At 35.5% G+C, this 24,342-nt stretch overlaps 1 gene segment (V, D, J or C); it reads left to right on the forward strand.

Moving 5' to 3' along the window:
* Positions 1–13,793: 13,793 nt before the first annotated feature.
* Positions 13,794–24,342, forward strand: part of LOC122814894 — a 129,986-nt gene continuing 119,437 nt past the window's right edge. The window contains 1 exon segment of the C gene segment in view: positions 13,794–13,859. Coding sequence covers positions 13,841–13,859 — 19 coding nt within the window.

Genomic DNA, 24,342 nt, shown 5'->3' on the forward strand with positions numbered 1-24,342 from the left:
AGTTATCCCAAGCCACGGGGACCTAACAAGGCCTATGGTGGTGATTTTAATGGAATAGGTGAAACCAATAATAATAATAATGAAGAGCCTGTTACAGTTGAATACGGTACTGAAATGAGCAACCTGAGGGAAGTGAAAGGGAATATGATGAGAGCTTCCCACCTTTCCGTAGGTCTGAAAGACTGCTCAATAAACAAGGGCCGCAGAATGGAAATTTTCAGTGGAGGGGAGGAAGAAGGGGGAGATTTCATTAAACCCCTTACCGGACCTCCCAGAGGATTTAGATTCTAATTCTAATTCCAATTTCAATAGTGTTATAACTGACAAGCAGTGTTATACATGGAATATCTTTAGTATATACAATTTTAGTAACATTAAGGTAGAGAAAGAGCATTTTGCCCTCTTCTCCAAAGGTTTAAAATTTATACCAGACAATAAGGGCGACATTGCTAGAAGCTTGTTGGATATTAAGTTATTCTTGAGAAAAGTGAACTTTAAGGTCATTCTACCTAACATTAAAAGGGATGAAGGAGAAGTGGTTAGGAAGAAAAGTATATATAACTCCCCTTTACACCCCCAGATTAAGAATTTAGAGAAAGTATTAGAGTGTGAAATTAGAAAAAATATTAATAGGGGTATAAGACATGATAATATGAATACAAAAGAAAAAGAATTATTATATGAGATCAGGAATAATTGAAATATGAGAGTGATGAAACCTGACAAGGGAGGGGGTATTATTTTTATGGATTATATTCTTTAAGATAGTAAGATGTATACCTTATTATGGGATGAGGACAAATACAGTATTGTTTCCAAAAATTAAATCAATATAGCCTATCATAAAAATTGATGCAGCTTTATATGATATGATGCAAGAGGGATTAATAAGCCACTGTAGTTACAGATTTTTAAAAGTGGACAAACCTAAGATACCCACAATTTTTGGGATACCGAAAATCCATAAAAATAAGGATGACCCCCCCCCTTCTCCCTATAGTTTCTGCTGAGGGTTCTAAGACTCAGACATTAGCAAAATATGTAGATCTCAAATTAAAACTCTTATGAACAGGAAGACAGAATATTTTGAAAGATTCTTGGGATCTATTGAATGACCTCAACCATTGCATTTGGGAGGAAGATGTGTTATTCCTAACTATTGATATTGTCGATTTATTTTCCTCCATTCCCTATGAAGAAGGAAAAACTATTCTGGAATATGTAGTTTTTGGATATGAGGGAATGAGTAAGGATGACAAATTGGCTAGTTTATGGCTCATTGACTTAGTTCTGAAGAATAACTACATACACTTCAAAGGTGAGTTCTTCCAGCAGATAAAAGGAGTTGCTATGGGGGCAGCTTGTGCCCCCACTCATGCTAACCTTGTTTTAGCATATTGGGAGGAGAAATATGTGGTAGAATCCAAATATAAAAATTGCTGGATGTTGTATAGGAGGTTCCTGGATGACATAGTAATACTTTGGACAGCGGGGAGAGACAGATTGGAAGAGTTCTTAACATATATTAATCTTACTACTAGTTTCTTGAGATTTACACACAACATCTCTGACCGTAGTTTGATATATCTTGATATAGAGTTTTATAAAGGAGAAAAGCAGTATGAAACTAGAGTTTATCGAAAGCCTACCTATTGTAACCCCTTTTTACATTTTCAAAGTGCGCACCCCAAGCACTGCAAAAAAAAGTATTGTTAAGGGGCAATTTGTTAGGGGTAGCCGCATGACGAGTTTAGACCAGGATTTTTACAAGGAGTGTGAGTTCTTAGAGAGAATGTTTGTAGAGAGGGGCTACCCCAATGATTTTGTACAACAAATAAGAAGAGAAGTGGAAGAAGGAAGGAGGGGTAGGTTTGCTCCTATTTACAAGGGTTGCAATAGTAGTAGGATTATGGATCCCAATGTAGGGACAGAGTTGGTAATTAGAAATATAAATGATGGTGATGATCTTTCCCAGGCATTAGTTCTTGAATATAATGGAATAAATAGTGGAATTAGTAAGATATTTTTTAGAGAATGGGACAAGTTTTTATCCTTCACGGATATAGAAGGTATTTCTAGTGTCCCTAAAAAAGTGATCTATAGAAATGCCAGGAACCTGGGTGACATCCTTGAGAGTAAAAAAGTCCAAACTGACCGCAAGACGATCAGAAACAGTACTTATAAATGTGGGCATTGTAGGCAGTGTTGCTATGTCATAGATGGAGAAAGATATTATATAGCAAGCAGAAACAAAATGATAAGTAGCCAGGAATATTTCAATTGTGACACTAAAGGGGTAGTGTACCTTGCTTTTTGTGAAAAATGCGGGTTCTTTTATGTTGGGAAATCTGAAAGAGCTTTAAGAAAAAGAATCTATGAGCACATTTATGAGATATCTATTAAGAAGGAAAGTAACGCTTTATATAAACATAGCAAAATATGCAAGGAATACAAATTTAAATTCCTAGTAATAGAATGTATTCAACAGGATGTTCGAGGGGGCCCGTGGGAAACTAGAATTGAATATAGGGAATTGTGGTGGCAAGTGGCCCTAAATGCGGATAAATTTCCAGGGCTTAATGATAATATATCCATATTGCCACTTTAGAGCAGCTAAGTTGCACATTAAGAGCACATTAAGAGCAGCTAAGTTGTAGGAAGAAATTGCACTTAGTGACAATAACCCTAAATGACCACAAGAGGGCTCCATAGTACTGGATACAGGCTTGAACTAACAAACTATGAGTAATAAACTTATTTTAATATTTTAACATCATAACACATTTTTAAGGTTTATATTTTAAGAATATTTATTTAATATTTCTTATACATCATTTTTATGAAAAATTTCTATATTTTTTTAGTTGATTTGATTTTAAGAATAATTGGTAGGATATAATATTAACTGGAAAGAACATATGTATATACATATATGTTTTTCAACTTATTCCTAATAACCTTTTGAAACATTTATTTTTAGGAATAAGTAAGAGATTATTTATGGTTAGTCAGATGGTCTAAAATATTTCATGAACAGTATTTTGTGGATTTCATATGAAATTTCTGAGTTTACATAGAATGCTCAACTATTTTGAACAATGATAGAAAATATACCTTTAAATTTTTGAATTTCTTAATTTGTTAATTAATTGGTGAAATTGTGTATACAAATGGAAGTTTAATTGATGTACTGGTTGTCTGATGAAGTCAGGAAGTTGACGAAAACGCATGGTGTTTTATGGATTAAGGCGTTCATGTGCTTATGTGCCTTTTTGGCTTCCAAGTGCTTTTAGTGCTTTGTGTTAACTGTGTGATTTTATCCAAATAAAAGTTCCTGGACTGGTTTCCTTGGTGGCGAAGGGTCTTTTTCGTGATTGCTTGACGTATTAGTTATAGAAACACTGAATAGGATTAGTGAGTTAGAAATATGACAGTTATCAGACCATAAAGCATTTACAAAATATCTGACATCTTTCCAGTATTGAACAATATTTCTCCTTTTAATGAACATGTGAACCCAGTTGGCCTCTAGTAATTAATCACATTTCCAACATTTACTGTCACTGTTTTTGAGCATAAGATTTATTTTATGTGGAGTATAGAAACTCCTATTCATAAATTTCCATGTATACAATCTCCAATATAATGAAGAAGAGGTGCCATACGTAGATTTCAATAACAATTTTTTTGGATTCATCAGATATTTGTTCTCCATTAATCTTTACATAGTAATTCCAAAAATCTGAGTCAGACTTTAGAGTGCCTTAGGAACCACACCACAAATTCTGCCAAAATTTGAGCAATGACCAAACCAAGAGAAATTAGACCAGTGAATAACAGCTCTACTTTCCAAAAAATAATTTATTGTAAAACACTTCTTCCTTTCTCTAGCACCTCGGCTGTAGCCTTTACAGAGTAAAAAACAGTCACTAAAAAAACTGCACTCTATATACATCATTTAAACACATTACAATCAATCAATTACATATCAATTAATAAAACACATTTTCTTCTCTTAGTATCTTATAGATAGGTGAGATATTTAATTTTTGATTATCTGTCTCTTCAAGACACCTAATAAAAAGCTGAATTAATCTAGGTATAGATTTAGTCTCTAGGTTGATTGATACTCTTATTTTATTTCTATAAACTGCCATAATGAGTGTATAAACTACCAACTATTTTGACTATTATCAAAACCACATAAAAGAGAGTTTAATACTCTTATTTTCAATAAACTGATGCCAGAATATCAAGTTATTTTCCTTTAATTTTTGCATCACATTGATGTTGAAGGAATCTATGCAATCAGGGGAGTATACTATAGGGAATATAAGAAATAGAAATTGTTTAATATTGTAATCACAATCAATTATATTTTTAAAGTGATTAAATATTTGATTAATGCCAGAAAAATTATCAAACTTCTTATTAAATAAACAAAATTCACGTAAAAGCCAATGAACTCTACATATTCCGTATTGTTCCTTACACTGATTTTCTATAGTTCTGACATCAGTTATATGAATCTCATGTATTATTTTCAAGCCAGATATATAGGTAGGTGTGATTCAATGTAACATTACATTAATTATAACTGATTTGGAATAAAGATCTAAGCTAGGGAATGCTATCATATTACTGTTCCAAGCTCTAATGTGCCATTTATATGTAACCCTAGGTTTTAAGGGGAAACATAAAAATTTAATTAGCATGGAATCTAATTTTTTAAATAAGTTTTTGGGAATGGGTAGAATCAATGACTGTATATAAAACAACATTTTGGTAAAATTATCATTTTAATTAAAGAGAGCCTATCCTCCATTGTGAAGAACATTGTATTCCATATTTTGATTAGTTCACTAATTGTGGTTACTAAATTATTGTAGCTTAGTTTAACAGACTCTTTCCATGTACTCTTTATACTGACACCCAAATATTCTAATACATCATTCTCCCAATTAAACAGGCTATTCTCTCTTAGGTTTTTGTTGATATTTTTGTTAATTAGTAATGTTTTGGATTTATTATGATTAGATTTAAGCCCTGAAATTCCTTCAAACTTGCTTAAGGTATTTATAACATCATGCAAAGAACCATCAGTATAACCCAATGTTAACATATCATTAGCAAATAATTGTATCTTAGGACAATAGTCCTTATTAACTTGAAAGCCTTTTATATTTTGCTTGTTTCTGATATATGTAGCAAAAGGTTCCATTGAAAGAGAAAACAATAATAGTGACAAAGGACAACCTTGTCTGGTTACCTTGAGGATTTCTAGTGGTAAGGATAGACATGATCCGATTTTCACACAAGCTTGTGCTCCACTATAAATTTACATTAATAAGTTGACAAAAATCTGAAGAGAATTCAAAGCCAATCAGAATTCTTTGCAGATAAAACCAACTAATACAATCAAAAGCCTTTTCTATGTCTAGGCTGATAATAGTTAGTTGTTTTTTTGAATTTGCATGTTATGTCTATTAATTATAGTAATTTAATAATGTTATCTTTCACTTTTATATGAAGAATGAACCTTGTCTGATCATTATGTATTAGATTAGGTAATATTTTCTTTATCCTATTATCTAATATTGGCATGAAAATTTTATAATCAGTGTTTAGTAATGAAACTGGCCTATATGAATCACAAGATTTGGGGTGCTTACCTTGTTTTAAAATGGGTGAGATAATTGAGTATTTCCATGAGGCACTCATCATTTTCCTTATTATATATTCAGGAAAAATCTTATATAGTTCAGGAATTATTCCATCCAGTCCTGGAGATTTATTGTCTTTTAAATTTTTCATTTGCTCTTTCACTTCTCTTAGTGTTATTTGTTATTTAGTATGTTATTTTGTTGCATTGACACCTTAGTTATATTTTCTTGAATAAAAGTATTTATTACATTATCTGTCTCCAAAAGTGGTGCATTATTATTTATATCTTTATAGTAGTTTTTGAACACTTCTAATATGTCCCTTAAGTTAGATGTACTCTTAACTGAACCATCACTTTTATATTTAATCTCATTAATAAGATTTTGATTTTTTTTTTTTTTTTTTATTACCGCTATGTTGTCGCCTCACAGTAAGACGCTGTCCGGTTCAATTCTCAGCTAGAGCATCTTCTGCGTGGAGACATGCGTGAATGGGCGTACCTTCGTTGAAGGTTGTGCGTCAGGCCTGGCAAGTCGGTATGTAAAAATCAACTGCCAATCATTAGTGGACCAGAGTTCCGCTGTGGTGACCCCTAACTGGGAAAAGCCGAAAGACACAAACAAACAAACAAACAAACAAACCGCTATTGTATGTAGATATTTGGGATTTTCAGCATAAGATTGTAATGGTGTAATGGTTAGCATTGTTGCCTCACAGCAAGAGGTTCTTCCATTTGATTCTCGGCTGGAGCACCTTCTGTGTGGAGTCTGCATGTCCTTCCCACGGTCAAGTGATGTTGAAAGACATGCAGGTAGGTGCGTGTGTTAATAGGTGTGCCTTCTTTGAAGGTTGGGCATCGGGCTGGGAACTCGGCACAGTAAAAATCTACTGCCAATCATTAGCAGACCAGAGTTCCGCTGTGGTGACCCCTAACTGGGAAAACCAGAAAAAACATTGCATTGCTATTGTAATTTCAATTTTTTCAGATTTATGGCTACCCTATGATTCAGAACTTCTAAGCATTTTTGATTTAATTTAGTAATTTCGTTATGTGCTACTTTATTTGGTTTTGTGTCCATTTTCATCTTGTCTATGTTTTTATGTAAGTCTTAAAGTTCTTCGTCTCACTCTCTCCTTTTCTAAGGTACCAAGATTTTATTATACTCTATATATATATATATATATATATATATATATATATATATATATATATATAAACTTTAAAGATGTCCCCTAGAATAGTATCACTCACTTCACCATTATCATTTGTTCCATAAACATGTCTATTTCTTTCATTATCCATTCCTTAAAGTCTTTTAACTTCGTTATGTAAGCAGGAATTCTCAGTAGAAATCTTCAATCATCTGTATGCATAGTTAATGTAAAGTTTATAGCATTATGGTCTGAAAGTGGACAAGTCATTATAGATACATCACTTATTTTTGAGTATATATTATTTGCTACAAAGACCTTATATATGTTTGTTTGTATACCAAACCGATATGAATAGTGAGTACAGAATAAGGAATAATGTTCTTTTAGACCATGTATATCTTTAAGGTTCATCTGTTTTGTAAAGTCATTAAACTTCTTGGCTTGAGATATTAGTTTTATTTTACCATTTTTAAAGTATCATGGCCTTATAATAGGCAGTTATAATCACCTGTTACTATAATTTTCCCTTTTGCATTTAAAGTAATCAGGTCCAGATATTTGTCAACATATTTAGTACTCAGTCTTGGTATCTAGTATGTATTAATGAAAGTATAATACTTCCTATTGATTTCCAAAATAACCATGCTTAGCATCCCATCTTTATTTGAAATTGTATCTATAATTCTTGGCATAGTACAAGTATTTTCCATAGAATAAGGATGTCCCTTCTCTTAGTCTTAAAACATAAATCAAAAAATGGGGCATTGTACTCAATCATTGGTCTGATAAGTGAAGAGTACAGGGGTACAATGACCTCTCCTGATCTGGATGTGAATCCCTTCATGATCAGGTGGGCAATGTAGAAGGTCTTCCTAACCACTTTGGCAATGTGAGTGCCAAAAGAGAGGTTACTGTCAACTTGGGTCCCCAGGTCCCTGATAACTTCTTCCGTGTTTAATGGATTACCACCTATGTGGTAATTAGGGGTTACCTTGTTTTTCCCAAAGGGTATTACTATACATTTTTTGGCATTTAGCTTAAGGCCATTGCTCTGGCACCAGTTATCCATTTCTATGAGACCTCTCTGGAGGATGTCTGTGTCTGATGGAGTGTCAATTATGGTGCCCAGTTTGCAGTCATCTGCAAATTTTGTCAGCCCACATTCCCCTATGTTTGCCTGCACTTCAGAAAAATAAATGCCGAACAAGAGGGGGCCCAGGACTGAGCCCTGTGGGACACCGCTCGTGACCGGCTTAGAGTCTGACATGGCACCAGCAACTCTAACCCTGTGTGTTCTGTCCTTGAGCCAGTTTGCAACCCATCTTGTGACATATGGGTTTACATCTAAGCTGGTGAGCTTTTCTATGATGCCCGAGTGGGTATTGTGTCCAAGCAGCTTTTGCTAGGTCAAGGTAGGCTGTGTGAACTGCCATACCCTCATCAATAGCCTTAGTGACTGTTTGAAAAAGTCAACCAAGTTCAAGAGGCAGGATCTGCCCTTGACAAAGCCAAATTGGGTAGGATCCAGTGTCTGTGGGTCCCCAATGTCTTTATTTATGAGTTCCATTATGATCCTCTCCATAGCTTTGCAGACAAGGCTCATCAAGCTTATGGGGCGGTAATTTTCAGAGTCCGTAGAAGCACCGCCTTTGTGGAGTGGGACCACAGTTGCCGTCACGCCATTCTTTGGGAACGTATCCTGTAGTAAGGCTAAGATTAAACCAGCCTTATGTGTGGGTTTAGTTCCTCACTGAGTTCGTGTAGCACAGCTGGGGACACCGTCGGTCCATTGATGCTGTGTTTTTGCTTTAGAGAGCAGCTCTCACCTGGAGCATCCTGAGATGTTTGGGAGGCTAGACTCTGGTGGGATAGATATTTCTCCTTTTGGGGAGGGAGGGAGAATTTGCACTGAACCTGTCTGCCAGTATGTTGGCAATGTCTGTGGGTTCAGTGATTTTTTATCATTTTGGACTAATTCTGAGCATATCTGGGAGTTTCCACCCAGGTTTCTAACATAGCTAAAGAAGGCCTTATGATTGTCTTTTGTGTCATTAGCGATTTTTCTCTCAAAGTTGGCCTTGGATGATTTTATGAGTGATCGTAGTTTCTTGCTAGTATTGATCAGAGATGCCTTCCCTTTTAGGGATTTTGCTCTGTCATGTAGTAGCTTTCTCCTCTTGTTGTAGAGTTTGTTTATGGCTGGGGTCCACCAGACCGGGCGCCTGCCTTTGGTGGAAAGGGTCTTGATTTTATTAGGGATTGCTTGATCCATACATTCCTGGAGGTGCTCGTAGAAGGCATTTGTAAGGGGTTTCAGCAGCGTGGGTTGTGGTTTCCACTGGCTCGGGGGCTTTGAAGGATACCACTCCAGTCTTAAGAAGTGTGAAGTTTGCTTTTGAGAAGTTCTTCACTGTGGTCTTTTGCTGGGGGTGGCGGGATGTGGATCTCCAGTGAGATTAATTTATGGTCTGATCTCACCAATGAGGGATATACTTCCAGTGTGGAGCATTTTGTCCCCATGTTTGTGATGATCAGGTCTAGTATATTTTCTCCTCTTGTGGGAATGGTGACTAGTTGTTCCATAGCATTTGAGTTTATGAACTCAAGGAACCTTTAGGCTAGGGTGTTGGGGCTTGAAGTAATGTTCCCAGTCTATGTTTGGGTAGTTAAGTCACCCAATATGATGGTGTTTGGAGAGACATTCATACTCTCCAGAGTCTTCAGGAAGGCTGTGTGGGTTTCCTGAGTTTGAGAGAAGGTGGTCTGTGGCATGTTACAAACTGTAGGGCAGTTTTACCTATGGTTAATTGCACCTGGATGGTCTCCGATGCCCGATGCATTGCCACTAACCTGGAGGTGTGGGTATCCTTTATGAATATGGATATGCCCGAGTGGGGTATTGTGTCAAACGCTTTTGCTAGGTCAAGGTAGGCTGTGTGAACTGCCATACCCTCATCAATGGCCTTAGTGACTGTTTCAAAAAAGTCAACCAAGTTCAAGAGGCAGGATCTGCCCTTGACAAAGCCAAATTGGGTAGGATCCAGTGTCTGTAGGTCCCCAATGTCTTTATTTATGAGTTCCATTATGATCCTCTCCATAGCTTTGCAGACAAGGCTCGTCAAGCTTATGGGGCGGTAATTTTCAGGGTCCGTAGAAGCACCGCCTTTGTGGAGTGGGACCACAGTTGCCGTACGCCATTCTTTGGGTACGTATCCTGTAGTAAGGCTAAGATTAAACAGCAGCCTTATGTGTGGGTTTAGTTCCTCACTGAGTTCGTGTAGCACACAGCTGGGGACACCGTCCGGTCCCATTGATGCTGTGTTTTTTGCTTTAGAGAGAGCAGCTCTCACCTGGGCATCTGAGATGTTTGGGAGGCTAGACTCTGGTGGGATAGATATTTCTCCTTTTGGGGGGGAGGGAGGGGAGAAATTTGCACTGAACCTGTCTGCCAGTATGTTGGCAATGTCTGTGGGTTCAGTGATTTTTTTATCATTTTGGACTAATTCTGAGCATATCTGGGAGTTTCCACCCAGGTTTCTAACATAGCTAAAGAAGGCCTTATGATTGTCTTTTGTGTCATTAGCGATTTTTCTCTCAAAGTTGGCCTTGGATGATTTTATGAGTGATCGTAGTTTTTGCTAGTATTGATCAGAGATGCCTTCCCTTTTAGGGATTTTGCTCTGTCATGTAGTAGCTTTCTCCTCTTGTTGTAGAGTTTGTTTATGGCTGGGGTCCACCAGACCGGCCTGCCTTTGGTGGAAAGGGTCTTGATTTTATTAGGGATTGCTTGATCCATACATTCCTGGAGGTGCTCGTAGAAGGCATTTGTAAGGGTTTCAGCAGCGTGGGTTGTGGTTTCCACTGGCTCGGGGGCTTTGAAGGATACCACTCCAGTCTTAAGAAGTGTGAAGTTTGCTTTTGAGAAGTTCTTCACTGTGGTCTTTTTTGCTGGGGGTGGGGCGGGATGTGGATCTCCAGTGAGATTAATTTATGGTCTGATCTCACCAATGAGGGATATACTTCCAGTGTGGAGCATTTTGTCCCCATGTTTGTGATGATCAGGTCTAGTATATTTTCTCCTCTTGTGGGAATGGTGACTAGTTGTTCCATAGCATTTGAGTTTATGAACTCAAGGAACCTTTGGGCTAGGGTGTTGGGGCTTGAGTAATGTTCCCAGTCTATGTTTGGGTAGTTGAAGTCACCCAATATGATGGTGTTTGGAGAGACATTCATACTCTCCAGAGTCTTCAGGAAGGCTGTGTGGGTTTCCTGAGTTTGAGAAGGTGGTCTGTAGCATGTTACAAACTGTAGGGCAGTTTTACCTATGGTTAATTGCACCTGGATGGTCTCCGATGCTTCGTGCATTGCCACTAACCTGGAGGTGTGGGTATCCTTTATGAATATGGATACTCCCCCTCCTTTTGTGGTTCGGTCCGGATGTTGGGGCCGGAACGCATGATATGAGGTATAACCTGATAGTGCTGGGGTGCTCTCAGGAGCCTTGAACCAGGTTTCAGTCACAGCACAGACATCGATGTTCTCCATACTGAGGAGGGCTTCGAGGGCATGCATCTTGAGGTTTAGACTTCTGGCATTGAGCAGTATTACCCTTAGTTTTTTCCATTTTGTTTTCTAGGGCGGTAGGTTTATCATTTGAGCCTTGCCTAAAAAGGCACTATGGGGTGGCAAGAGCCTTTGCCAATATCCGGAAGCCCAGGGTTGACAGGTGCAAGCCGTCCCTTGAAGCAGCGTGGCTTGTCAAGAATGTCATCCCAGGCAGACAGACATTGGATCCCCTTAGAATGACACCAGTAATTAAGCCAATTATTAAAGCTGATCATTTTGTCTCTGTATTGTGGCATCATTCTTGGTGAGGGTAGGATACTGCTCAGGGTCAGGGTCATACCGGCCTGGGCTACATAATCTGAGAGCTCCTCTATGTCTCTTTTCATGTAGTCCAGGGAGGTATGTCTCAGGTCGTTCACACCGGCATGGACAATGACTGAGTCATACTTGTACATGCTGTGGAGTGACCTGAGTGCTTGTGTTATGTGGCGGATTCTAGCGCCTGACAGGCAGCTTACTGTGATCTTTTCCTTGTTCAGTCTGGTGAGTGGGACGTCAGTGTGTCTGACTATGGAGTCACCTATAACAAGTGTGTCTGGCATTGTGTTTGGCCTTAAGGGCTGTGACTGTTTAGCACACTGACTTTGAGAACTATGTGTTGCATGTCTTATGTCTTGAGGTGGCAGTTGCTTGGATGTCTGCTTTGGAGGCCTCTGTAGTTTTGGTAGATTTTTGATCAGTGCCTCCGAGTATGTCTTTGTGTGTTTATGTGTTTGTTTTGCAGTTGTGATAGTTCTATGTGAAACTGGGTTTGTGGTGTGCTTGGTTTCCTTCTCCTCCTGTCTGGTCTTGCCAGTCCTGAGTTGAGAGAGCTCAGCCTCCAGTTTGGCTATATAGTTGCATCTCTCACATGTATTTGTGTTTTGTGGGAGAAGGAGTGGGTTGTCTGTGTACATGAGGCAATTGTAACATTGCCTCAAGATGCCCAGATTCACCAGCTGAACAGGAGAGGACACTAGCAACTGACCCTTCGACATGCTAGAAAAAGTGAAAAAGTTTGCTGTGTAACTGAGTCAGAAGGGACCTATAGGGAAATGGGTACTCAAGGGGATTCTAGGCTAATGTAGTACTTTGTTTAGTATACAAGTACTTTACCTATATAAAAATGCTTTAGGAGCAAGTGCTGAGCTTTTGAGATAGAGAATAGACTGTTTAGATTGCAAGTAGAAAAGTTCTAAGGGAAAAATTGAAGAGCAGACTTTACGGAGCCAGAAATAGTTTAACCTTGTTTAACCGGCGCTGCCCGATGGTGCTCTATGGGCAACTCCGCGCTAAATCACGCAAAAGCGCGCTAAAGTGGGCTTTATAGCAGGGGGTTGAAAAGAGCTAGGAATTGACCCAAAATGGCCAATAGACTACAAGTTTCTGGCTGGAACCACTGCTCTAGGGACAATTAGGCTGCTCAGTGCTCCTCTGAAGACTGGACTATTCTAGTTCAGTAAGGCGGGAAAACAAGATTTTTTTTTTTTTTTGCAGAAAACAGAGGAAAAACAGACAGTAAATGCTATAAATGCTTTTAAATGGCTAGCGCACTTGAGTGTGTTAGCCTACAGGTAAAATTAAGCAATAAATAACTTTTTTAAAAGTGCAAAACAGTTAATCAACACAAAAACAGTTTAAATAGAATGCAGAGCTACATAAACAGGCGAAAATGCATTCGCTAAGCAGTAAATAATCAAAAAGCCAGAAAAAAATACTTAAATCAGGAAAAAGTCACTCTTTTGCTCTCTGCTGCTTGTAGAACTCTGCAGGACACCACGAGGAGCTGTGCTGAGTTGAATACAAGCGAAAAAGCGTGCTAAAGCGGGCTTTATTACAGGGGGCTGAAAAGAGCTAGGAATTGACCCAAAATGGCCAATAGACTACAAGTTTCTGGCTGGAACCACTCCTCTAGGGACAAATAGGCCGCTCAGTGCACCCCACTCCCACTGGTGAACAAAGACGCTTCCTTTTATCCAAATAAGGATATGGAATAGCACAGGAACCAAGACAAAGCCCAGAGATCAGCAAACTCTGAAGACTGGACTATTCTAGTTCAGTAAGGCGGGAAAACAAGATTTTTTTTTTTATGATAATAACACCTCTAATACGTAGATATGCCAGAAATATATTGCTTTGTGATTATTATCCATAGTATATTAATCTGTATTGCTAATTCATGGAAATATTTTATAAGTAGAAAGTAACGTGTGATCTTTCTAGATGAAGGCTAGTTTTCCGTATTTTGCGCATTTGGTCCACAGTTGGGAGATGAAGCCTGAGAGTTACTGGATCAAAATCCGTTATTTCTATGGACAGTTGAAATAGAAGAAAGTCTTACCCACAGCGTTTTTTGTAACACGGGCAGTGGAAGATGTAACGCTGTGATTACTTCGATCACTGGGGACAAGGAACCATGGTCACGGTGTCGGCAGGTAAATATATTTATTTATATTAACCGGTTTTTTTTTAAGACTCATGCAGTTCTTTTCAGAAGCTGGAACTTGTTAGGTATTTAGATGTGATATTGTAGGTAACACCAGGTTGGGTTAATAACACTTTTTTTATATATAATCCCTTAAACCTCCATTTTTTTCCTCTCTGGAGCAGAGCAGGTTATTACAATAAAGTGTTTAGCGTTTCTCATTTTAAAAGCTAAAACAAGACTACATTGAACTGTTCAAAGAGACATTCTTTTCTTGTTGTCTCATGGTGTATTTTACTGTAGCTTTATTTTAAAAAAGTGCAGATTCCTCTGTGAACCGGATTTTTACATAAGCCTTTACTTGAGCTGTGACTCTGTGTATTAACGTATTTGATTACTGGGGAAAAGGAACCTATGTGACTGTCACAGCAGGTAAGTCGGAAACCTTATAAATCTAAACCATGAACTGTGTCATTATTCCCCTGTGATTATTAGATTTTATCTGTCTGACATACCTCTGAGATATCAAAGTCCCTAATTTTGGTTACAAATTTTGCTCTATTCCTCTTAAAACTGTTTTTTTTTTTCAGAAGAAACGGTAGTGAATTATTGTAATCGATAAAGACTTATTTTCCTTCAGAAAAGAAAAGTTAACGCAGATTCGCATTCTCCTTTCTAGTAACTTTATAAATTAATAGTAGTACATTTAGAAACGTATTTTGACTTTGAGTCTTTTCCGTCTAATTATGATTTCTTTCTTCAATTTCTGGAGGTAAAAAAGCTAATTGCAGATAGAAAAGGTATACATATCTATAACTATATCTATTTATATATGTGTACATATCCACTCCTGTTCCGCTAGACCTTATCTCTTATACAAACCAGTTACCGACACTGGACATTACTCTCTGTAATTAAAAATAAAACCAGACCAATCTGCTGCGGAACGATATTAGTTTGTGATCTTGGTAGAAAATTTTGACTACACTTTTATGAAACTTGTATTTATGTGTTAGAAGCTTTTTGTTTTTAGGATGGGAGCATTACCATACTGGACCAGTCAGGTATTAGTAATTTTAAGCAATTATTTTCCCCCACATTAAAATAATGGGGTCAGCGAGTTTTCTTTAGATTACTTGGGGATAGTCACAGGGTAAACACTTATCTGATTAAGCCAGATTGTGCGAGGGGAGATAAGGTTGTTATAACAAGGACTATTATCTACATTAAATAATCAAATAGGTGCTGTTTTTTAAAGTATAGATGGTTATATTGTGGAATAATGCTGCATTTAATGGTGTTGTCCGAATAAGAAACAGCCTAGGTTCTTGTTCTCTCTACTTGGGAGGTGTTTTATTTCAAGTTCAAAAGCAATAAAATACAATAAAAGTGTTTTCTCAAGGACAAGACTCCCACCATCTCACCTGTCAAGGATAGTAGTTAGGTTACCCTGCGCAGCACCTCTTTCCCGACAGTTGTGTGACCCAGACCCCCTACAGATGTAGCATGTTCCTGATCTCCGAGCTTGTGTTCAGGAATAAATCAATGAAAATATATTGATATTATCAAGAGTTTGTTATGGAGTATAATATACACAACAGGACAATGCTAAGATTAAAATAGGAAGCTGAATCTGAATAGTGAGCTAAGAGTGTACATCAAAGGAAATTGTTAATTTCACCGTGTCAGTTTATGTCTTCTAGTATATAAGTGATGTTTATCATAAATATTATTCATTATGTTGATATCGCACTCCTATCGTCTAATTCTTAGTTCTTCCTGTTTCCCCATTATCTTATTATATGCATTTCCATCATCAAAGGCATTGTTTTTGTAAGAGTTGTACGTTGGGCCTTTCTTTAACCCTTTTCATGCTTTCTCAAACTTTGGTAGGTTGTCAGTGCACCAGCCCAGTCTTCGTCTTCTGTCTTCTGCGCCCTAATTTCTCTTTTCAAAGGACTATGGTTATTGAATTAGTATTCATGAAAACCTTTAGTCTGCATGTCTCTGAGTTTTATTGCTATTGATAGTGCTACTTCCCCGTGCATATCATGCACGTGTAAAATGGCTGCAATGTTTCATTCTGGGTCTCGAACCTCCGCTGACAAGGAGCCGTTGCCCAGTCGGGATTTCCCGGTAAACTCACGGAAATAAACACATAGATTAATACCTTTATGAAGGTGTGCTACCAGATACACCTATTAAAAGTAATCATCGGTTTATAAACTACACTTTTTTATAACATACTTCTTATTACTTGCACCAGTTTTGTTACTTCATTCTGTTTTACTCAAACCTGTTTTCTTGAAACAAGAAAATGACACAAAAAGTTACACGAACCCGATGAACGTATCTATTAATATTAATATTTGCCTAGATCTGTAATATTTAAATGCTGATATGCTTTTCAGAGATTGCTCTTCAAAAGCTGTACAATGTGCTTTCCTTACGCGTACTTTATTGTATCTCAAACTGCTAAAACTATTTATGCATGTTTATTTATTTATGCGGTGTTTGGAAACACACAGACTCACACGCATTAAAACACGCACACACGCACGCACCTCTGTATGGCGTACCCCATTATGAGGAACATTTCTCCTTTTGAGTATTAATAAATCCATATTCCCCGCAATTCCTCCTTTAACGGTCACTCACAGGTTCAGTGATGAGAGTTTTTTTTAACTAATCTCCATGTGAAATTATTCTGAGTCATATTATTTTAATAAAACCTTTTGCAGTGATAAAGAAATTCATTTTAACTATCATCTGAGCTTCACAGTTGAAGTTGTTACTATGCTATTAGTAAGTGTTCCATATTTTGCTCATTTCGTCCACATTTTGGACATTGAAGTATGACACACACACACACACACACACACACACACACACACACACACACACACACACAAAATCCGTATTTACATTTTCTAAATGGCACATTTATTTTGAAGGACATCTGACTTTGAATTAGTTTGTGACAGGCTTGCAGTAGGATGTTTGGGGTGTCTTTTTTAGGACTTCTTACATACTTCAGGACTCATACGCTTGGTTATAACTTTAATATCTATAAATCATGAAATATGTGTCTTGGTTTACATTTAAGAAAATATACTTTTATCACATACTATGAATCAAAAGAAACGTTTTCAACGGTACCTCAAGTAAAAACCACGAAATATATATATTATATATATATATATATATATATATATATTTCATATATATATATATATATATATATATATATAATACATATATATATATATATATATATATATATATATATATATATATATATATATATATATATATATATATATATATATATATATATATATATACATACACCATAAGCTCTACACCTGGAATGGACCATTACTAATCTCCGAAAAATTACAGGTTGAAATAAAAGAAAATTTTATCCATTGCATCGAAAAAAAAAAACGTTTTATTCATCATGTTAAGCACTTTTGTCCCTATACATCACTGGGACTTCTTCAGAACAAGAAATGTACAACCTTAAGATCCTTTATATAAAACCATAATTAACAATCAAATATTTAAATTAAACCCTATCACAAGGTTTAAAGAAACAGAAGTAAAAACTCACAACAAATATAATAAAAGTGTGAATACAATTTGTGTAAAAGGGAACAGAACATTTATCATAAGAAATAGTCAACAAAATATAGTCAAAATGTAGCCGTATTTGTTAAAATCTTTTAACTTCAAAAATTTTACTTTTTATATCCTTTATAACCCTTGCACTAAGACATGTTTAATAAATTATAGATCTAACACCGTCTTTTTAAGTATGGGCAAAAGTAATATATTCTCATTAATTCCTAGAGGACAGGTGGAATTCGACTTCATTATCCAAAATAATTCTTTAATTTCAATTTCAAGTTCCTGCCAACCTCCCCTTGGGTTTTGTGGCACTACTTCTAATATCCAAATCTTAAATTTGGTGAACTCCTGGCATTCTAAAATGTGATTGTAAAGGGAATTGTTAATGTTTGCTCTTGAAATAGCAGATAAATGTTCATAAATCCTTTTCCTGAACTTTCTCTTAGTCTTCCCTACATAAAACTTTCCACAAATTTCACAAAGAGCAATGTATATCAAACCTTTGATATTACAGTTACCTTTACTTAACCTAATTCATTGTGGAGTCCCTTTAATGTTCATTGAATCAATATCAAGAATAAAGGGATATTGTTTACATGTTCCACACTTAGTTGTACCTTTCCAAGCCATGGGGGAGCAATGCAAGTATGTTCAAATAATATTTAAAATTCTTCCTGGCTTTATAGACAAAATTAAGTCCCTGTCCCAACACCTCCAGAATATCTGGGTTACCCTTGAAGATGATCCAATTTCTAGATATAATATCTCTAACTTCTTCAACACTGAATCCAAAAGGAATAACCATACTTCTGTTGTAATCCAGACCTACATCCTTGTTATTCTGGAATAGTTTAACCAAATTGTTAACTCCAAAAAGAGGTTTATATTTGGTTCCCCATACTAAAGAAACTTCTTCAGTAATACACCCCATCAAATTTAAAGGGTAACCTTTGTTTCCAAACATTTCAATAATATGATTCATCTCAACTTTAACATTCTCCAAATCAGAACACATGCTCGATGCTTGAACCAATCGGCCCTTGAAGATATTTTGTTTTGTATGCCTAGGATGGTTACTTTGAAAATTCAAATAATTATTCAAAAAAGTCTCCTTCCTAAAAAAAATTGGGAAACAAAAGAACCATTATCCCTAACTTTAATTAAGGTTATATCCAAATAATTAATGGTAAATCTGAAATATGAATTAACACTATTAAGGTATTCCAGAAATTGTGCTGGTTACCGTGTTGTTTCCTTCCACAAAATAAAAATGTCATCCAAAATCCAGAAATAAAAAAGCCAGTGTTGAGAATATTTAGAGCTAAAAATTTACTTAGATTCCCAAGCATAAAGTACTAAACTGACATAAATGGGGCACTGGTATCACCCATCACAACCCCTTTTATTTGTTTAAAATATTCCCCTTCAAAGGTGAAGAAATTGTTCAACAAAATAAATTCCATAATAGTCATAATAAAATTCACCAATACCTCACTAAAACTAGTAAGACTTCTTATGGCTTCGTAAAATAATTCCAACCCTTCATAGTGGGGAATAGATCAAAATTGAAATTAAAGAATTGTTTTCGATAATTAAGTTGAATTCTACCTGTCCTCCAGTAATTAATGAGAATTTATCGATTCTGCCCATACTAAGAAAGATGGCTTTAGACCTATAATATATTAAACAGGTCTTAGTACAATGATTATAAAGGGTATATAAAGCATGATTTTTAAATTTAAAAGATTTCAACACATGAGTACATTTTGACTATGTTTTATTGATTATTTCTTATGATAACTGTTCTCTTCCCTTTTACACAAATTGTAGTCACACTTTTATTATATTTGTTATGAGTTTTACTTCCATTTCTTTAAACCATATGATAGGGTTTAATTGAATGATTTGATTATTAATTATGGTTTTATATAAATGATCTTAGTGTTATAAGGTTTTTGATCTTAAGAAGTCTTAGTGAAGTGTAGGGACGAAAGCGTTTAACGTTATATATAAAAAGAATTTTCGATGTAATGGATAAAATGTTCTTTTATTTCAACCTGTAATTTTCGGAGATTAGTAGCTGTCCATTCCAGGTGTAGAGCTGATGGTGTTTTTTGGCCCCTGGTGCCTTTATATATCTGTTTTGTTTTTGTTTTTTTTTAGACTTCTATCACATACTGTTCTATACTTAAAAGAGTATTAAATTCATATCATCAGACCTTAGCGAAAGACTCATGGACAAGGCTAAAGACGCTGAAGTATAAAGGCTAAAATTAGGGCCAGATTTTAAATATTGCTCTAATTTACTTATAATGTTAGTAAAACAAGAAAACAAACTAGAACCAAATCACATACAGTATAATGATGAAACAACAAATGATATCCAAGATAACACTGTGACAACTGGTATGTGAAATCACACTCTTTTATTATTAAGCACTTTCATCCCACCAATATGGACTTCATCAAAATAAAGGCATTATTAGCCAGTTATTTATACCCAAATTAATACCAAATTCCGTTAAAAAAGTTAATTAACCATCCAGTTAAAGGTGTATATACACATTCAACCTCAAAGTAGCAAACAATGCAATATATTATTTTAGTATCTATAGAAGTTGTAAAGGTATATATACATAAAAAGCTTGTTTTAAACCTCATAACTTATTTGATCTTAATTTCAACACACTGTTTAACATTATCATTCAGCCCAAGGAATAAAGTAGCCGCCAGCAACAATTGCCACAATAGTTCCCTGTACTCTAAAGTAGATTGCCAATATTCACCTTTTCCAATGAGAAGACCTTATCTAGAAAAAAAATAAACATATTGAAATTAATGCAAGATAGAGAGTGCTTAAAAAGGGCATTATTAGTATTTCTTTTCCTTATACAGTACAGATGTTCATAAATTCTATGGTTTAACTATCTCTGCCTGTTTTGCTTTCATAAAATGCTTGATATGTTTGACAGCAGGCAATATAAACCACCCTGCTGTATTATAGTTGTATTTACCCTTAGAATATATATCTTTACCACAATTGACAATTTTCATTTTCTTACCTACAATTATATATGGGGCAGTATGAATACTCCTCACCTATCTCCACAATACCCCCTTCTACATTGTTTTTACAAGGATTTTTTTTAGAATATTTTTAAGATTCCTACCCCTTTTATAAGTGAAATTAATATCAGTGCCCAACTTCTTCACCAAGGACTTAATGGGTTGTTATAGACAAATTCCAATTTTTTGACATAATTTCATTGATTTCTTTACATCTAAAATTGTGAGGTATGACCATTCTGTTATTTAAACAAGTATCCTGTATAACCATGGTCTCATTCCTTAACTTTCATCCATTTAGAATAGGTGTGAAATCATTTGTTCTTCTATTGTCTATCTTCCTCTCCATCTTTTTAATTGTTTTAACCAGATATCCTTCTCATATAACATTTCTTTTAATATTTCTATTTCCCTGAATAATTTTTCCTCCTCTGAAATCATTCTTGACACTCTAACCATCTGTCCTTTAACAAATTCACATTCGACACTTCAGTGCCATTGCTCAAAGGAAGCTGTATAACCCTTAACCTCTCTCTCAATGAATTCTGCTAACTATGCTTGTGAATATTCTTATTTTTAACTCTCTTTACAATGTTACCTTGTGTACTCCTGTATTTTATTGTAACTGAATTTGTATAATGCTTTCTTGGAGCTTTTCTCCCCAGGCCACCATTGAAAATGGGTCATGTTGGCCCAGTGGACTTCCCCGATAGCCAAACTGTAAAGAAAATAAAAAAATAAATCCATATTTTTGTTTATAGGAATGGTGGCAACTAAACAGAAGGTTAGAATTTAAAACTGTGGATTTCCGATGAGTGGAAGACACAAATTTTTGCTTGTCCAAAATTTTATACAATTAAATATCTAAATAATTAATAAATAAATGATTAGAACTATATGTGAAAGATAAATTAGTAGCTGTATTAATATATGCCATAAAATTAAGACTTTTTAAGGGACCTTCCCATAAAACAAAAATATAATCCAAAAATATGCTATAGAATAGTATATTGTCCTTAAAATTAGGTTCAAAAATCACTTGCTTCTCCCGTACCCACGTGACTATATTGGTACATACTGGTGCCAATGCTGCACCCATAGCAACCCCCTTTATCTGTTTAAAAGTCTCTCCTTTGGAATAAATAAAATTGTTATGAAGAACAAGGTCCATCAATAATGAGATATTTTGAACTTCTCTATCAGTTAATTCATTAAAGGAGACCAAAGCTTGTGTAAACTATTCTATTCCAATATCATACAGTATGGTCAAAAACAAATCTTTTAGATCTATAGTCACTAAAATAGTGTCAAATTCAAAATGAATATTATGTACCAGATTTAAAAAAATTCCAGGAGTCTTTTAAAAGATGTACTTTATCTTTAAAATACTTTTTAAATTTAAAATCAATATATTTAGCAAGAGGTTTTGTTTTATACCCAGCTGAATAGATCACAGGTCTAAGAGGTAGGTCATCTAAACATTTGTGTACTTTAGGGATTCAAAAAAAAAATGAAAAAATGACCCATTTATGTGCATTTATATAGTTGTGCTCTTCCTTCGTTAAACCACCTATCGTTAATAAATCATATAAAGTAAAATCAATTGCTTTAAAAGCTAAATACACTTGCTGATGCAAGACTGTAATATAAGTGTCTGTGTCCCATAATAATTTAAAAATCTTTTGGTTGTAAAATGTGGTATCTATAAGTACTACCTCACCCCCTTATCAGGCTTTATGATAGCCTTATTTTTTCTCAGTTGATTTAACAGAACCATTTCTTGCTGAGTTAAATTGTAATATTTATTATTACTCTCATGGCCAAGCAAGTTCCTGAGTTCAGCTTCACATAATGTTCAGAATGTTGCTAGAATAAAAAAACTTCACATTAGTATGTGTTTTCCCCAAGGTAAAAGTCACATAAGTGGAAAAAGGAAATGTACCAAGAATGGGAATCCTTGAACTGTATTCACCTAGAAACTTACACACACACAAAAAAAAAAAAAACTGATGAAAAACACCCTTTAAATGTTTTCTTTTGTTTTGTGCGTTTTTATTTTCAATCCCCTCCCCACACAACAATTTGGGGGGAGGGTAAGCAACCCAACCCCACAAGCTTATATATACCAACTCCATGGTCATACTTACTCAAAAAAGAGGGAAATTCACCCCAAAAGGGCATTACTTCTGGCACAACCCACTGACAGTGATTTCCACTGGATGAACTCCAGTAGTTAAACCTTGGGCAGTTAAAGTTTGATTGTTAAGTTTTTGTCCACGTGTTGGTTACGTATCTAAAAACTAAGATGTCTGGCACTTAAGATTGTCACATTTTCAAATGTCTACATTTTTATGGATGGGTGTCATTTTGCTGGGTAACCCATGCCTAAAATCAATGCAAATGACTGGGGTTCACTTTGCTCTCAAAATAAAACCTCCATTTTATAGAAATTGAGTTGTTTTTATGGTTTCATATCATATTAAGGTGTTTCAGATACAAAATATTTATTATATGTAACTATTGGAAGAAACTTATGAAATATTTTTGGTTTTAAAATTTTAGGGCATTTGTCATTTTGCATGTTTGTCTGTCCTCCCTTCCAATCTTCCTCCCCCACCCTGTACACACACAATGTAACTGACCAAATAGAAACTGTTTTGTGTAAACAGGAACAGGAGATGACCCTACAAATTTTATGTGGAAAGAACAAAATTATGTGACAGAATTTGGGGTGCTTGTGAGCTATGATTAGTCATTAGAATTCTATAACTGACCTTAGTTAGTACATACCAACTTTCAAAACAAAAGTTTCTATGATAAAACAAACTGAAGTTTGCCATTCTCCTGAATAATTGTTGAGCTTGTAGTTAAATTTCTGTCTCTGTTACTATACCATTTGCATGTCATTTAGATTACTTTAGTGATGGTATCTGGACAATTATTCTCACAACACATTAAACTGGTTAGTTAGCAAAAAGTTGCATAATAAATTTTCTTGACTGCAATCATAAGCTAAACTGAACAAATTACTGAACTTTAAGACAAAACATGTGAATTGTAGAATGCATAGTAAGTTTTTAGATAGGTGTATCCTGATGACTTTTAAGACTTTGACTATTGGTGGACAAGGTAACAAGCTAAAACATCTGAGGAAGGTGAAGCACAGTTTTACCGAAAGCGCCAAGTAAAACATTTAAGTCTTTATCCGTTTCTTGTTTTTATTGGTTTCCTTCGCTTTACAGTTTTAACAAGCTAAAAGATAGTCAACATTAGATAATGCTTTTGCATCATACTGTAGCACAGTTTTTACAAAAAAGTGCTATTGTGTCTACGACTACTGGTAATACTACGGACAGGGAACAACTGTTGCATTCACAACAATATGTAATTATTTTATTTTTCTCTACCTTTTTTGTATATGATCACTGTTTACAACATAACGCATATTTATTTTTAAGAACTTAACAATATTGTTTTCACATGTAGGGTATAAATTTCCTATTATTAACTTCTGAAGGCAGTAATGGGGTCACAGTAAAAGGGGTCTACTTTATTCTCTCGAAAGCTTAAAAGCATGAATACAAATTGCGCGACACGTAAAGAGCGAACCGCAAATACATCAAATGTAGTAAAATGCAAAATTGGAAGTGTTGAATCATCATAGTTGGCCCGTCTGCGGTATAGCTCCATAAGGTAAGTGTACGATAGTTACAGACCTTAGGGTTAGGGTGCGGGTTACGGTAAGTGCATAGGTAGGTAATGTCTGTAAGGTTTAGTGTAGGGTTTTGTTAAGTGTA

Source organism: Protopterus annectens, chromosome 11.part0 (assembly GCF_019279795.1).
Source record: "Protopterus annectens isolate FY-2018-M chromosome 11.part0, PAN1.0, whole genome shotgun sequence".
NCBI classification, from domain to species: domain Eukaryota; kingdom Metazoa; phylum Chordata; order Ceratodontiformes; family Protopteridae; genus Protopterus; species Protopterus annectens.